Consider the following 16,841-nt stretch of genomic DNA (forward strand, 5'->3'; position numbering starts at 1 on the left):
CAGGAGTTCGAGACCAGCCTCGCCAACATTGTGAAACCCATCTCTACTAAAAATACAAAAATTAGCTGAGTGTGGTGGCACGTGCCTATAGTTCCAGCTACTCTGGAGACTGAGGCAGGACAATCGCTTGAACAGGGAGGCAGAGGTTGCAGTGAGCCAAGATTGAGCCATTGTGCTCCAGCCTGGGCAACAGAGCAAGACTCTGTCTCAAACAAAACAAAAGAAAACAAACAAAAAGATATGCCATCTGATTCCACATGGAATCTGTGCCACTTCACAATCTTTTGTGCTGCATTTTGGCCAGTGAACTTTCCTTTATTCTCCTCTAAAGAATGTTAAGTTCACACCATACACACATACAGATGGTAGTTATGTGTGGGGCTGGAGACATTGATTCATTTGATTGTGGTAATCATTTCACAATGTATATGTATATCAAATCATCACATTGTATACCTTGAATATGTAAAATTTTACTTGTCATTTATACCTCAATAAAGCTGGGGAAAAAGATGTTGAAAATACCCTTTCTCTGGTTTCCCATATTTGCACTTCTTCCTCCCTGTAGAGTAAGGCCTATGAGGGGAGGGACCAAGTATGTTTTTCTCATCATTGCATCTCCAGCGACTCCAGCAGTACCTGTTACATGGCAGATGCTTGCTAAAGATGTGTTGATTGAATGAATGTCTGAACTACCAAATAAATGGCTATCCCTTTGGGCCCAGATATCACAATATGAAAACTTTGTTTCTCATCTGGTATCCGTATATGACTTTATTTTTTAAAAGTTCACACACATGTAGAAAGACTTCACCTCTGCAGTAACTAATCCATAAGCAACTATAGAATTCTAAAGAACCAAGCTCCATTCAGAAATGGCAAATTGAAATGCCATCTGAGGGGAAATCAGATACTTGCTGACCATGGGATTTGAGAGAAACTGCCCACAGTTTCCCAAAGCACAACTTCGATTGTATCACTATTTTAAAACCCAGTGGTTTTCAGATGCTCTTGCCCAACTCCTACTGATTAGAGGGTGAACGCTGCGTACGCTGACCATGCTGCAAATGAGAAGCATGAAGACGAGAAGTGCCAAGGCAGGGGGCTTCACGGCAGCCCCGATCTTTTGGTCTGTTCCCGCCCAATTCTACCATATTCTAGTTCGTAATATGGAGCAGGATTGGGGCACATCTGTACTAAATGTCAGGCTGGGAGCTTCCCAGAAGGAATTACACAAAGAAATTACATCTCTTGAAGTGTCTAATCCACCTGTGCTCATTTCTCATGACTGTTGTAACAAATTAACATAATCTTAGTGGTTTAAAACAACATGAATTTATTATTTTATAGTTCTGGAGGTCGGAAGTCCTACAGTCAAAGTGTCAGCAGGGTTTTCTTTCTGCTGGAGTCTTTAGGGGAGGATCCATTTCCTTGCCTTTTCCAGCTTCTAGAGGCCACCCAAATTCCTTGGCCCATGGCTCTCTCCTTCCATCTTCACATCTCTCTCTCACCACTGCTTCCATCATCACATCTCATCTCTGACTCTGACACTCCTGTCTCCCTATTATAAGGACCCTTGTGATTATATTGGGCCCATTCACATAATTCAGAGTCACCTCCCCAGCTCAAAATCCTTAATCACACCTGCAAAGTCTCTTTTGTCAACTAGAGTAACATATTCTCATATCCCAGGGATTAGAATGTGAACATTGCAGAGGGTGAGAGCGTCATTCTGTCTACCACCCCACCCATCTGCTTTCTTCCTATCAGCCTCAAAAAGTGCCCTGCAGATCCTCCACTCTCCAAGGCACCTGGTGACAGAGTACACTCACTGGTTGCTGGAGGTGTCCTCCTTCTGAGCTTTCCTGGTGCTCCCAGCTGGATGCAACTACTTGTTTGTCCATACTCCTTTGTGCAACCTGGATTGTTCAGGGCATCCCTTTCTGCTGTTGGACACTATATTTGTATGTGCATATGTTACTTTCCTGATAAGCTGAGCCAAGAACCAACTTTGTGCCCTCCTAGGGCCTAGAATGATGTGAGGCAGACTGCTGTGCTCAATTATTGCTGTTAGTGCTTAGCAGGACACACAAGACATGTCTCCCTGAGCCTGGTGCCATACAGATGTTCCTCTTAGAGTCCAAAGACAGCACTCCTCACTGCCACCCCAGAGCACTTCTGCTAGTGAGTGACATCTTCCATTCCTGTGAGCTGGGAGGACTCCACAACTGCTGCCCATTTAGAATACTTCATCCCCAGGGACTGCTGGTACCCTGGGAAAGGAGCCGGCATTTATGTCTGCAGCTTCCCACCTTCTGCAAGCAAGCTTGTTATTGTTTTGCTGTTTGCTGTGGCAGTGGCTGCTGTTCTGCAGTGCCAGCTGAGAAGCTTATCTCCAAGCAGCCTTGGCTATTTCCACTATAATTCTTTTCCCCTCAGGATGCCATCCTCTACATGTATCGGTATGACTCACTTGGTACTTGTACTTGGTAAAAGCCAGAGTTTAATGAAAAGACACCGGTTGAGAACTTTGCAATCTCATTTGCAGCCACATCCTGGGTAGGACTTGCCTTAACTCAGGTCGAATCTTTCCTCCCCAGGAGTCAAGAAATGCAGAAGTACAACTATCTAACTGCCAAGTACTAGGCAAGACTTGGGGCTGGGGTTGAAGTGCATTAAAGGGCAGGCATGTGAAAGAATAAAAATGAGAAATCAAAGTTTCTGCTCTTACAGATTTCAAAATCATTTGGGAAGAAATAGAAGTTACTAAGTAATTGCAAAATTTTGTAAAATCTTCTAGCAGCAAAATGTAGAGCTGGGGGAAAAATGTGGATCCTTATCTTATAGTCTACATCTGGATAAGTCCAAAATATTATAAGTAAAGTCTTAAAATTACCAGAAAAAAAACCCTGAGAGAATTTTTCTTATATCATTTCAGAATGGTAAAGGTCTTTCTAAGTATAATACCGGACGCAGAAACCATATGAATGAAAGAATAGGTAAATTTAATGACAAAAAAAGTTCCCATGGCAAAATGTACAATATGAAAAGTCAAAAAACAAATGCCAATCTGAGAAAAATATTTGTAAATCATATTACAGAAAAAAGATAATTTCCCAAATGTATGAAGAATATGATATGGTTTGGATTTGTGTCCCACCAGCAATCTCATGTCAAATTGTAATCCCCAATGTTGGAGGAGGGGTCTGGCCGGAGGTGACTGAATCATGGGGGCAGATTTCTTCCTTGCTATTCTCGCGATAGTGAGATCTCATGAGCTCTTGTTGCTTAAAAGCATGTAGCACCTCTTCCTTATCTCTCTTCCTCCTGCTCTGCCCATGTGTAGATGTGCCTGCTTCCCCTTCACATTCTTCCATGATTGTAAGTTTCCTGAGGCCTCCCCAGCCATGCTTCCTGTACAGCCTGGAACTGTGAGCCAATAAAACCTCTTTTCTCTATAAATGACACAGTCTCAGGCATTTCTCTGTAGCAGTGTGATAAAGGAGTAATACAGAATACATACAAATCAATAAGAAAAACACTAACCCTCTACTAGAAAAAATGGGCAAAGCATATAAGCTGACAGTGCACAGAAAAGGAAATGCAGATGGCCCTTAAACATACGCCAAGATGTTCAGCCTTACATATAATAAGGGAAACGGAACTAAAACCACACAGAGACATAATTTTTAAATTACGTTAAATGGGTTAAAATTTAAAAGTTTGAAAATACTTACGTTTTGAGGAATCAGCAGCCCACCCATCTAGTACTGGCAGAAGTACATACTGGTACAACACCTATGGGAGGCAAGTTTTTAAGATCTTCCAAAATTACAAACATGCATATCCTGGACTCAGCAATTTGGTAGAAATTTATCCTATGGATGGTCTCTAACCTGTGGGAAATGACATATACAGAACTCTATTTACTATAGCACTGTTTATATTATCAAAAGACTGGAAGTCATCATTGACAGAGGAGTGATAAAAATAGAAGAGTGATAAATTATGATATTCACACAAAATGGAATTCTATGCATTGCTCAAAAAGCAATAGGGATACTCCTTACAATGATTATGGAAGTATTTCAAAGATATGCTAAGTGATAAGCAAGATGACAGTTTGTTCAGTGTGCTGCCATTAGTATACAAAAGAAAGGAGGAGTAAACTGCTAGCTATTTTCAAGAATAAGCTCAATATATTTCTACCGGTTCTTTTTGCTCATGCTGTTCTCTTCATGTAGATTGTGCTTTCTCCATCTCTGCCTGTTGAAAAATATAGTTCTTCCAGGACAATTTCAAGTATTTCTTCCTTTATGAACCTTTATTGATCTCCTGAGTTAAGCACTCTCTCAATTGAACAAATCTAAAATTATTAGGAGAATAGTTTTAAGGTTCGGGATGAGAGATCCTTTCTGAGACAGACAACCCCCATTAACTCATAAAGAAAGAAGCTTGGTCTAACCTTATAAGAAATGTAATCATTTGTATGGTCACAGACATAATAAATAGACATAAATACAAAATCTGACACACTAAGAGGTAATATCTGCAACATATATTGATGACAAAAGCTTATTATCCAGATTATATAAAGAGCTTCTAAAAGCCAGTAAAGATAAAAACAATAGTCCAATAGGAAAAAAGACACATCCTAAAGAGTTAAACCAATAAAGAAAGAAAAGCAGTTTAAAAGGTGCTTAGTTTTAAACGGTAAATATTTATCTCACTTTGATGAGTAAAAAATAAGAAGGCTTACCTTATGATGTGAGGAAAGAGGCAATGGTGCGGCAGGAGTACAAATTGTTAAATTCTTTTCAGAGGGTAATTTGGCAGGAGTCATCAAATGTTAAAATTAGGTATCACCTTCAACCCATCTGTTTGGCTTCTAGATCTAGGCATCTGTGCTCAGAGAAACATATATGAATATAGAAGCACTTACAAGCATGGTCATTGCACACTATTTATAATAGAAAAAAACCAAACACCTCCTAAAGGACCACCAAGAGGAGAAAGAGTAAATGAACTATGGTAGATTCAGTCTATGAGCTACTGTGTAGCAATTTTTTAAAATAGATTTTTAAACATTTGAAAAGAGCTCCAAAGGGAAAATGCCATTTGCACAACACAGTATATAAAATAGTATTCTATTTATATGGGGAAGATACATGTATACAGTCAGCCCTCCATATCCACCAGTTCTGCATCTGTGGATTCAACAAACCATGGATTGTAATTATTCAGAAAAATATATATAAAAAAAGAATGGTTGAATCTGTTCTGACCACGTGCAGACTTTTTTCTTGTCATTATTTCCTAAACAATACAGTATAACAACTATTTACATAGCATTTATACTGTTTTAGGTATTATAAGTAATCGAGATTATTTAAAGTATATAGGAGGATGTGCATAGGTTATAAGCATCATTTTATATAAGGAACTTAAGCGTCCCTGAATTTTGGTATTCACAGGGGAGTCCTAGAATCGTTCCCCTACATATATGTGTACATTCTACACACACACACACACACACACACACACACACACACGCAAAACAGTTTAGCCTCTAGGAAGGGGAATAGAACTAGGGGTAGCAAAGAAGGAACTTTTATTTTCTGCTTTATACATTGATAGGATGTGTTTTGTTTTTCTTGTCGTTGAAGGATAGTGATGGGAAGGACCCAGTTCACACAGTTAGGAAAAGGGACTTGATCTCAGTCAATTGGCCTTCCAGTGTGATATTTTTTCCCACCGTTCCACCAAAAGAAAATAAGAGGCACTTTCAGAGTCAAGGATGATTGAATAGAAAGAAGTATAAGATATTTTCCTCTGGCTATGAAGCTCACTATGGAATTTTCAGAAACATCCCTCTTCTAACTAACCTAATAGCCACTGTTAATTGTTAGGCCCATTTATTTTATGGGCACAGAGAATGGCTGCAGCCATCAATGGTATAGATTATCCTTTTTAAATGTTCTCTAATACTTCATACCTTGTAAGTCTTTTCCCTAATTTTCCTTTTGTTTATTTCCCCAGGCTCTCTGTAATTTTTCTATAGCTAGCTTAACATTTAGAAAGAAAGGACTGATGAATGCTGAGTAAACAGACTATTTCTTGACCCTTAAATGACATACCGTCTTCAGTTACACTCTAGAGAATCACTTTAACTCTAACAAACAACACAACAACACTGGAGGCTCATTCATTTACTCTGACTCTTTTATTCTTCCCACCAAACAACACTTGGGCTATGCTTTGTTTCCTTTATTTGCTTTAATTCCTATAGCATCAGGGAAGATATCATATAGGGGAGGTCACAGACTTTGAAATATGACATAGCAGAGTTCTTTTCACAAGTTTTCAACTTACTATCTTTGTGATTTGGAGGAATTGTCTAACTTTTCTCCATGTCAGTTTTTCACCTGTCAAACAGCAATAATAATAACTAATGACAAAAAAGAAATCACAATGACATTAGAAAATATTATGAAATGAATGATAATAAAGATACAACACATCAAAATGTGTACAGGGCAGCTAAAGCAGGAGTTAGAAATATTTAGCCTTAAATGTATTTGTCAGAAAGAAGGAAAACTGACAATCAATTACTTAAGCTTCTCAAGCAGCTAAAATAGGAATTAAGATAAAACCCAAAGAAATTAGGAGTAAAAACAGCATAGATAGAAACAGCTTCAATGAAAACATATATACATGTACATAAAATAGAAAACTATCAATAATGTCAAATGTAGGTTTTTGTAAAGATTAACAAAATTGATAAACCCCTAGCTAGACTGATCAAGAAAAACACAAAGAAAATACAAATTATCAAGATCAGAAACCAGAAAGAGACATCAATACAGACTTCAAGCCATCAAAAATATAAATAATACCAATTTCTTAGAAAGTTTGTGGGAATTCACTGAAGTACTTTAAGCACCTAGCACACTACCATGGCTCATAGAAGCCATTCATTTAGTCATTGAATATGCTTTGACTGAGCATATGCCCTATGCTGAGCCACAGGAATACTAAGGTATGTGGGTGGCTGGGTAGGTGTGAAGAGGGTGTGTTGGGGGGTGGGGATAGACATGTTCTTTGCTCCTGTAGAGCATACAGTTCCACGGTGAAGGCTGAGACAAATTTTTTAAATTGCAGCTATAAATGCAAAATTACAATGTTGAAAAATATCAGTGGGGCATGGAACTAAAAGTGCATTTAAAAAGGTTAACTTAGTGAGGAAGGTCAGAGTGGGCTTCCCTAAGAAAGTGATAGCTGAGATGTTATCTATGAAATGAGAAGATACTAATGAGGTGAAGTTAACTAGTCAGTGTTTGCTATGGTTTAAACGTGTCCTCCAAGGTTCATGCGTTGGAAACTTAATTCCCATTGCCACAGTCCTGGGAGGTGGGGCCTGATAAGAGGTGACTGGGTCATGAGAGATCTGCCTCATGAATGGATTAATGTTGTTATCTCTGGAGTGGGTTAGCTATCCAGAGAGTGGCTTTGTTATAAAAGTGAGTTCAGCCTTCTCTGCTCTCTGCTCTCTGCTCTCTCACTCCCGCCCTCTCTTGCCCTTCTGCCTTCTGCCATGGGAGGTTACAGCAAGAAGTCCCTCACCAGATTCAGTCCCTCCACCTTGGACTTCCCAGCCTCCAAAATAAATGTGTTTTCTTTACAAATTACCCAGTCTGCTGTACTCTGTTACAGCAACAGAAAATGGACAAAAGCAGGCCTCTCGTCAGGGGGAAAAGCAAGGGAAAGGCCGTGTTGGAGGGAAGGATGGTCTGGCACAAAGTCATTGTGGCTGGTGCTGGAAAGTAAGGGCAAGTGAAGGGGCCAGATGAAGCTGCTGAGATAAATGGGGACCAGACTTGTAGGTGACACTGAGAAGTTTGGTTTTTATCCTAAAATGAGAAGCCATTTGTGTTTTAAGTAGAGATGGGGCAACATAACCAGATCAGAAAAGATCATTTTCCATATGGTGTGAAGCATGGATTGGGTGAGTCATTGTGGCTATATAGATGCCAGTAAGGTGACTATTGAGGTTGCACAGGGATAAAACAATAGCTTGACCTACTGTTTACAATATAAATTAAACTTGAAATAGCTCAAATGTTCAACAATGGACTGGTTGAGTAAATTATACTAAATAAACATAATGGGTTACTATGCAACTATAAATAAAAATGAGGACTATTAACATATATTATTGTAGAGTTATAGTCAGGAACAGTGTTTGATGAAAAAAGCGAAGTGGAGAAAATTGTATGTATATGCTGCTACTTCACTTTTAAAGTGAAAGGCTAAATCAAGGTTACAAAGTGTTACTCACAGGAAGAGACAGGGAGAAAGGTGGAGGGGACAGGGATAGAGGCTAAAGTTCTCCAAATACAAATTGTTTTGTAGATTTCACCTTGGAACCATGTAAATATTTTACATTATTATAAAGCAACGTTAAATTATAAAAATCAATTCATAAAAACTGAAAACAAAATGAAACAATTGAACATAACTATGCATTGAGTTACTGGCATAATCACATATAACAGAATTAATTACACTTTAAAACTGTATACCTTAGGCTGGGCACAGTGGCACACACCTGTAATCCCAGCACTTTGGGAGGCTGAGGCAGGTGGGTCACCTGAGGTCAGGAGTTTGAGACCAGCCTGGCCAACATGGCGAAATCCCGTCTCTACTAAAAGTACAAAAATTAGCCGGGCATGGTGGCAGGTGCCTGTAATCCCAGCTACTGAGGAGGCTGAGGCAGGAGAATCGCTTGAACCCTGGAGGCAGAGGTTGCAGTGAGCCGAGATCGCACCACTGCACTCCAGCCTGGGCGACAAGAGTGAGAATCCGTCTCAAAAAAAAAAAAACCAACCAACCAACCAAACAAACAAACTAGATACCTTAAAATGATTTTAGTAATCACATTGTTGGCAAAAGTGTTGCATTTGTATCTAAAACTACCATGAGGGTAATTTGTACATATTGTGGAACAAGAAAAATGAGAAGCTACCTGCTGTTCTAATTCTGTCGCCCTTGGAGTCTTTGAAAACTGGAATTCTAGGCATAGGACAAAGGAAATACAGATGCAAGATAAAACATTAAACAAAATCCCTGTAGTCCTGATACTGAGTTAGAGGTATAAGTATGAATTCATATTTGAAAAACAATTTATTTCATACTTCTGTCCACTGAAAATGTCTAGACACAATGATCAAAATAGTAGTAACACCTGGTATACAGGGGTCTCCAAATACCATTACCCACTTAAGGAACTTGGATTCCATAGAGAAACTGCTAATTCCAGGTTCTGAGGCCAGATATGTGCAAGGTAAGGTGGGGATACCTTACCATACTACTGGCCAAAGATGAAAAAATGAAAGCATCAATATGAATAATGTAAGTTATATTTGTAATGATACAAAAAGTTAGTCACCCTTTTGAGAATGATTTGGAATAAATTCATTATTTTGAAAGTTAGTAAATAAAGAGAAAAAGTCATGCGTTCATCCTTCTTTTCCTGTACATGCTGTACCTCAGGGTGATCAACTGACAGGATAACACGTCTCCTAACAGAACTCTTCTAGCTGTCAAATAAATAATAACAAAATTAGAATATTATCATTTTTTTCAATCCATAGTGAAATAATGGATCTAGGTAATGATCATTAAGAGTTGCTAAAATCACAGAATGAGGGTTAACCATTCTTTAGCTGCCTTCTGATGGAAAACCACAATATTACCTATGAAGTATACTTGTAAAAAATATCAAATCTGCATCTGATAAAGCCTTTAAGTCTATCAGAAAATTCAGAAGATAGAAGAACATGTTAAATAACACAACAGGGGATGCAATTAGCAAAATTTATGCTTTGTGAAACTCTGCTGAACAATGTTGCCACTATTCAACAGAAAATTACAAGGAAAAAAATAGTAGGATTACATAGATCAAAGGAGTTTAAGACTGATCAATCAGTTGAAATATATAGATATTATTTCAATCTTGATTTAAAGAAGCAGATTATAAAAATCTATGGATTGGGGATAATGCGTATGTGAGGGTTACTTATATCATTCTCTCTAATCTCTCTGTTTGAAATTTTCCATAGTAAAATGTTAAACAATAACACCCAAAAACAACTAACCCCTATTTAGTGCTCATTATATACAAGGCACTGTTTTAAGTAATTTACATATTTAAACTGTCCTCCTGTCCGTAAGGTTGGTACTCTATTATACAAATGAGAAAACCAAGGTATAGAGTGGTTAAGCACCTTGCTTAAGGCCACACAGCTAATAAATTATGGTATTAGGATTCAAAACCAGGCAGTCTGACTCTGGAACCCATTTTCTAATTGGTACACTAGTACCTATCACAATGATGCTAGCTTGGACTAGGTTGGTGATAATGGAGAAAAGTGGATGGATTGAAGAGGTACTGAAGGTGAAATTGACCAGACTCCATGCTGGATTGCACAGGAAGCTAAGGGTCAGGGGACAGTCCAAAATATTTGTGAGGTTTTGGCTTGCATCATGGGATACATGGTGTTATGGTTCATTGAAATAACAAGAGTGAGAGTGTCCCAGGTTTGGAGGGAAAAGATGATTTGGGTTTGGAGCATGTCAAGATTCACATGCCTTTGGTATATCCAGGTGATGTCAGTTGAGCAGCTGGCAATATTGGGGCTCTTATATGTTAGTTTTCCCCCTTTCTCCTCCTTAGAACTGTATACATTTTCTTGGGATGAAGAGGAGAAGGGGCTACTTTTCCAGTATTGAAGTATAATAATGTAATATTCTATTCTTGTTTCAGAGGTGTTGTAGCAATATCACTTGCACATTTTGTAAGACTGCTTTTACTCCATTGTCTTAGTAACTGGGAGAAAACAGGTCAATTAATCAACCATCCCTTGACTGCTTACTATGTCCAGCCACTGTATTAGGTGCTTACACATTCTATCATTTCCTTCTTTCTTACAGTTACTTAAACAATTATAAAGATGTTATTCTTCTCACTAAATAAGGAGATGGAAGATCAAAAAGAAAGTCACTTGCCAAAGTTACAGAGCTGTAAAGGAGCAGTCTGCATCCCTAGTCTGTGTTCTCCCATTATGCCTCTATTTTCCAAAGTGTGGGTGATGACTTAGGTGGTCATGGTTATGGTGTTTAATTGCACAGACACACACAGTAAGAAAGCGCTCTGTTATAATTTTCATCCAACCTTCTGTTATAACGTGGAGAGCAACTCAGTCAGGTGTTAGTATCTCTTTAACACCTCTCTAACACTTGGCCAATCTCTGTTTTCAACCAAGAAAGGAGAGCCTTGGACTCAGAGTCTTGAGCAAATAATAACAGTATGTAGCAGGAATCTGATCACATCTTATCTTCATTGTGTATATTTTTAGGGATACTTTCTATTAATAAGTGATATTAGTGTTTCCATTTATACAGCAACATAGAATTGCATTTAAAAATAAATTTAAGTAAAATAAATTAACTGAGTAAAAGAAAACTATTACATACATAAAAGTAACAGTGGTTCAAAAAAAGGAAAAACAAACAAACTAGATGAGGCTGGAATCCAATGGATGACCTTTGGAAAACAGTGCTCTTCACCATATTTCCTGCCCCTCACCCCGATTATGGGCTTTGGTGCCGGCCTTATTTCTCGAACAGCAATTGAATGTCTTAACCAAAATATGATCTGGAAACACTTCATCTAGTTACTGGTGAATGCAGCTAGTTGGAAACACTTCATCTAGTTACTGGTGAATGCAACTCTCTATAAGCCTGTCACAGACCTCAAATACTGCGGGCCAGACGGTATTTTTATTCTGCATTGATCAGATTGACATGTTGGATGGGACCCCCCAGCCCTTGGTTGCCCAGCATGTTTCCCATGCCAGGGTGTCAGGAAAGATGTAAGAGCAAAGAGTACATAACCAATAAGTCATGGCAGCTAACACCTAAGTCACTGGGTTATTTTGGAAATCTTAAGAATATCTAGGTGACTATCTATCTATCTAGCTATCTATCTATCTATCTATCTATCTATCTATCTATCTATCTATCTATCTTTTAGTAACAGGCATTCTAGTATTAAAGCTATGTTGACTAATTTCCATCTATCCCTCTTCCTTAAAGCTCGAATTCCCCAGACTTCTATGATGATACCATGTTTGCACATTTTGCTCTTTCCTCACCGTCCTCCCCTTTTCTGGGACAGAAGCTATATTCAGTATGTTTGTGAGAAATGGTTGTAAATAGGCTGCCTTAAAAAAACAAAACAAAACAAAAAAACACATTTTTATGAGTTCTTATAAACATAAACAAAGGCAATAAAAATTCCCAATGCTACATATATTTTAAAAGACATCATTGTCACTTGAGATAATTTTGCTTGTGTGTTCCCCAAGGAACTGAAAAGTACATTATAGTCACGGTAACCCTGCTGGGTAGAGACAGTATCTTCTTTTTATTCTTTGTTATTACTGATACTATCTGTTCAGCATATTAAGGAAAGAAATCAGTATCTAATATAATACATCTACATTTCTCTCATTTCCCATGAGCACCATGAGCCAGTACTTTTTCACCCTTGGCCCTGCCAGAGTAGAATCCAAGGCCTGAACAATAGTAGGCTTAAGTTTTGCATTTTTGATGTATTCTTTAAGTGAAGGTAGTAAATACTGACATTGGTAAATATCAGTAAATTGTCTTCTTAAAGCCACAAGGTCAAAGAAAAGACAGGTTCCACCTTCCTAGGCGGGGTACCCACAGCCCCGCATGTGCCCACTGTGGCTATCCCAGTTCCTGAGAACCTGGCTACATCATAGACGGCACACAAACCAGAGGCCTGACTAGTGCAACTCGGATAACAGAAAGACCCCACTATGAAAATGGAAACTCATTCCAGTCCCATGCACAGACAGGGTGAGGGTGAGGAGTGGGCAGTGGGTGTGTACGTGGTGGGTGGTGTAGGTTGAGAGCGTCTTCCCCCTTCGAGGCTGCAGCAGGAGCTCAGCGGGCTCCCAAGCCCCTTGGCTCGCGGCCCTGCCCCGACCATTGTCCGCACACCTCTTCCCTCCAGCTTCCGGGCCGCCGGCGAGATGATTTGCTGCAGATGACATCAGCCTCGGGCCAACGGCTGGAAGAGCGGAGGCAGCCACCGCGTGAGGATGTGCCGGGTGGTCCTTTCCTCCTCCTCTTCCTCCTCCTCCCCGGCTCCCTGCCTAGTCTCCATATAAAAGCAGCGCCGCCTCCCCGCCCTCTCTCACTCCCCGCTCCTCTCCGCCGCGCACTCTCCGCGGCGCTAGGAGAGGGCGGAGGGGGAGGCGGCGCGCGGCGCCAGAGGAGGGGGGACGCAGGGGGCGGAGCGGAGACAGCACCTTCGGAGATAATCCTTTCTCCTGCCGCAGAGGAGAGGAGCGGCCGGAGCGAGACACTTCGCCCAGGCACAGCAGCCGGCAGGATGGCGACCGTGGTGGTGGAAGCCACCGAGCCGGAGCCGTCCGGCAGCATCGCCAACCCGGCGGCGTCCACCTCGCCCAGCCTGTCGCACCGCTTCCTTGACAGCAAGTTCTACTTGCTGGTGGTCGTCGGCGAGATCGTGACCGAGGAGCACCTGCGGCGCGCCATCGGCAACATAGAGCTCGGTAAGTGGCCCCGCGCCCCCAGGGACGCGGGCTGGGAGACGCGCAAACACGACCCCACCCAGGGCGCGACGGCCACCGCGCACCTCCCGCGCGCCCCGCACCCATGCCTCTCCCCGCCACCTCTCATACTTGGTCCAGACTCTTTTCTGGGCTAATTAAGAATAATCCGAATTATTAGATATGAGACCCAGAGGGAGAGTCTCCAGTAACCTTGAGGGATCTGTCACCACGCTGGGTCCGCAGCCTCTGCTGAGTTGGCCACCGCCTCTCCCGCTAAGTGAAATGCAGGTGTCAGGGGAGCAGAGGCCACAATAAAGCCGCAACCGCAGGAGGCAGAAGGGTGGGGGAGACCTGATGCAACCACTCCTTTCAGTCCCCTTCTGGCCTCAGGAAAAGGCTGGGACCCCCCCACTGCAGACCTGGGGCCGAAGCCCCATGCGCCAGGGCCCGCGTGAGATTCAGCCTCACCACAGCTAACTCAGCCCCTGAGAAACGCCTTTTTTGATTTCAAACATCCCGATCCTTTCTTTCCTCAGAATGACTAGGCTAGTCCTAGGGCCACGCCCGCTCCCCCCCGCCCCCCCCCGCCCAGATGCTGGGATGCAGAACCGCCTGCGCTTCGCCACCAGACAGAGCCCGCCTCGCTACCGCCCCTGGGGCCTTGGCTGCAGCTCTCAGAAAGGACAATGGGACCCCAAGTTGTGGGGTGGGGCTGCTGCTTTTAGAAGTCCTAGCCCCGGGAGTGGTAGCTTGAAGGGGGTCGGTGGGGGAGACGTCAGCGGGTAGGGTCAGCTCCTTGCCTGGTGCGCGCACCAGTGGCGCGCTCTGCGGAGGCCGAATAGCGGTATGCCGGGTACCCTGGGCGGGGCCGTGAGGGTCCGGCGGGCACAGCCTCGGGCGCACAGAGAGACCCGCCCCCAGCCCCACCCGAGCTGCCGCAGTGCCCCCGGACTGCCCGCCGCACCCGCCCCCTACACTGCGGCGCCCCGGTCGGGCACGGCTGGCTGGGCGTGCGCTCCGCCCGGGCCTCGGGCTGGCGGGGGCCGCGCGCCCCCACCTCTCAGTTTGCCTGGCTTTGTTGCGCCGGGAGTCCCTGGGTGGGCAGCTCTGGTCTCTGCCTTTCCCTTTATCCCCGGCGTCCCAGCCCTCCCCTCGCCCCTGACAGAGGTCGCCGGGTCTCTCCGCAGCTCCAGCCCGCGCTCTATTCTCCTGGGGTGGTGCTGAAGCGTTTCTCCGGGAGACACCGGTTGGTGGGCGTGGTGCAGTCCGCACTGCGGTCTCTACGGCAGCCCGAGGCGGACAAAGGGCGTTCACACAGCCCTCGTTCCCCGCTCCCCCTCCCCAATAAAAGACGAAAGAAAAACCTTGTTTTAGATGAAAAAATAAATGCTTGTCATCTGCCTCTGCAGTTGGAAACGGCCACTTGTCCCCAGAACAAAAGGCTGCAGGGTGGGGACTGGAGTTGCGGACCTGGTTCTTTTGTTTAACTTTAAAGCACTTGATTTTTCCCTTTCAGCTTAAAAAAAAAAAAAAAAAAGAAAAAAAAAAGAAAAAAGAAAAAGAAAAAAAATGTGAGCAGGAAGTCATGGTATTTTATTCCAAAAAAGTCAAGAACAAGAGATATTTCAATAGTGAAATGTCTTATTTGAGCATCTCAATAACCCTTTATTTTCAGACTGTAGGCCTTTGGTCTAGTCTATTCTAATTTAGTTTATTTGCACAATTTTTTCCTTGAAAAATTTTACACTTACTGATTTTGGGTGTGGCTATTGTGGGAATCAATGACTGGATTTTTTGCTTTAAAAAATTATTTGTAAGTGGCACTTATGGGAAATAGGAATATATTAGGAGGTGCTTTTCTATCTACAAAATCTTCATAACCATTCGATGTGGTGGTGCTAGGAGAAGGATCATGAACCCCGTTTTAGAGCTGGGGGCCCATAAGAGGCGAGAAGGGTAAGAGAACCGGCTCAAGGTCACAGCACTCATAAGTGACAGAAGTACCAGTGCTGCAGCGTCACTGTTTTCTGACCCTGTCATGATGTTAGTGCAGGGTCGGCTAACATCCTATGATGGGAGGAAGGTTTTAGCACAACAGTTTTCAGGGCTTGCCTTTGTATGGCCATCCACTTGTGGGCAGCGCCCCATGCTGGGAGACGGTTCCGCAATCACCTTCGGACTGTAATTATCTTCCTGCTTTGTTACTCAGCTGATCATCCTTTCAGTGCCCTATTCCTCAGAGGGTTTATTCAAGCTGCATCTGTTTACGGAGAAAACAGACGCATCCATGTACTGCCATGAAGTAGGACTCCCTGCCTTTACCCGTTTTTACACTACTAGCACTTAATAACAAAATTCAGATTTGTCTTTTTGACATTAATGTTTTTAAAAATTCGATTGAAGTGTTATATAGAGAGGAAAGGGCGCAAATCAAAGATGAGCAGCTCAACGAATTTTCACAAAACGGACACGCCTGGGTTACCCAGATCAAGAAACAGACATTACTGGAACCCCAGAAGCCCCCTTGTGTTCCCTTTGCAATAATCATCATGGCTTCCTGATTTTTAATTCCCTAATTTGGTCAGGTTTTTGCATGGAACTCCGAAATGACTGTATTGATCCCATTAAGAATCAACCAAGTGAGTGAGCAGAGCCATTTCTTTACACACCGTAGCAGTGTAAAGAGATGGCTCTCCTGCGTCCTGGGGTCTTGGCTGCAGCTCAAGATGCAGGCCCTTGCAGTGCTAAGTGAAAATCCTGCTCCCATAGCTTTTCAGACAGTCTGAGATGACTTAGCAACAGAGCAGGCTGGTCCTGTTTTCCTGTACACGACAAGCTGCTGCTTCAGCCGCCAGGTCTCAGCTGGGCCTCCTCCAGAGGCCACTGCTGTTTTTGCTTGGTGCCTTTGGGCGGTGTTGTGTGAAGCAAGATGGAGCTACTCCAGGGGAGCCAGCTCTGGTGATTGTGTGTTGCAGGCTGGGAAAGCAGTTCTTCATCTGTTACTCTTTCTTCCTATTTCCCCTCCTGCCTTAACTGAGACTCTGGGTTTGGAGACCCTGGTGACTTGGATTCTTGCCATCTGATTACTGAGGGCTCTCTGGAAAGCCTAGAAAATAATCTATAAATCTGTAAAGACATGGTGGTAATGCAGTAAATCAACAGGCCTGGAACGTC

The 16,841-nt window shown here is 42.5% G+C and overlaps 1 protein-coding gene and 1 long non-coding RNA gene across 2 annotated transcripts in view; one reads left to right on the forward strand and one right to left on the reverse strand.

The window, feature by feature from the left end:
- Positions 1–282: 282 nt before the first annotated feature.
- Positions 283–5,310, reverse strand: LOC106998802 (uncharacterized). The gene is made up of 2 exons (XR_003730362.2): positions 4,760–5,310; positions 283–4,366 (listed from the first exon to the last, which is right to left on the reverse strand). It is a non-coding gene; the product is annotated as an uncharacterized LOC106998802 (long non-coding RNA).
- An 8,035-nt stretch (positions 5,311–13,345) lies between these two features.
- Positions 13,346–16,841, forward strand: part of MAP1B (microtubule associated protein 1B) — a 103,782-nt gene continuing 100,286 nt past the window's right edge. The window contains 1 exon segment of the mRNA NM_001265687.1: positions 13,346–13,667. Coding sequence (NP_001252616.1) covers positions 13,484–13,667 — 184 coding nt within the window. The 5' untranslated portion in view covers positions 13,346–13,483.

Source organism: Macaca mulatta, chromosome 6 (genome assembly GCF_049350105.2).
Source record: "Macaca mulatta isolate MMU2019108-1 chromosome 6, T2T-MMU8v2.0, whole genome shotgun sequence".
Classification (NCBI taxonomy): Eukaryota; Metazoa; Chordata; class Mammalia; order Primates; family Cercopithecidae; genus Macaca; species Macaca mulatta.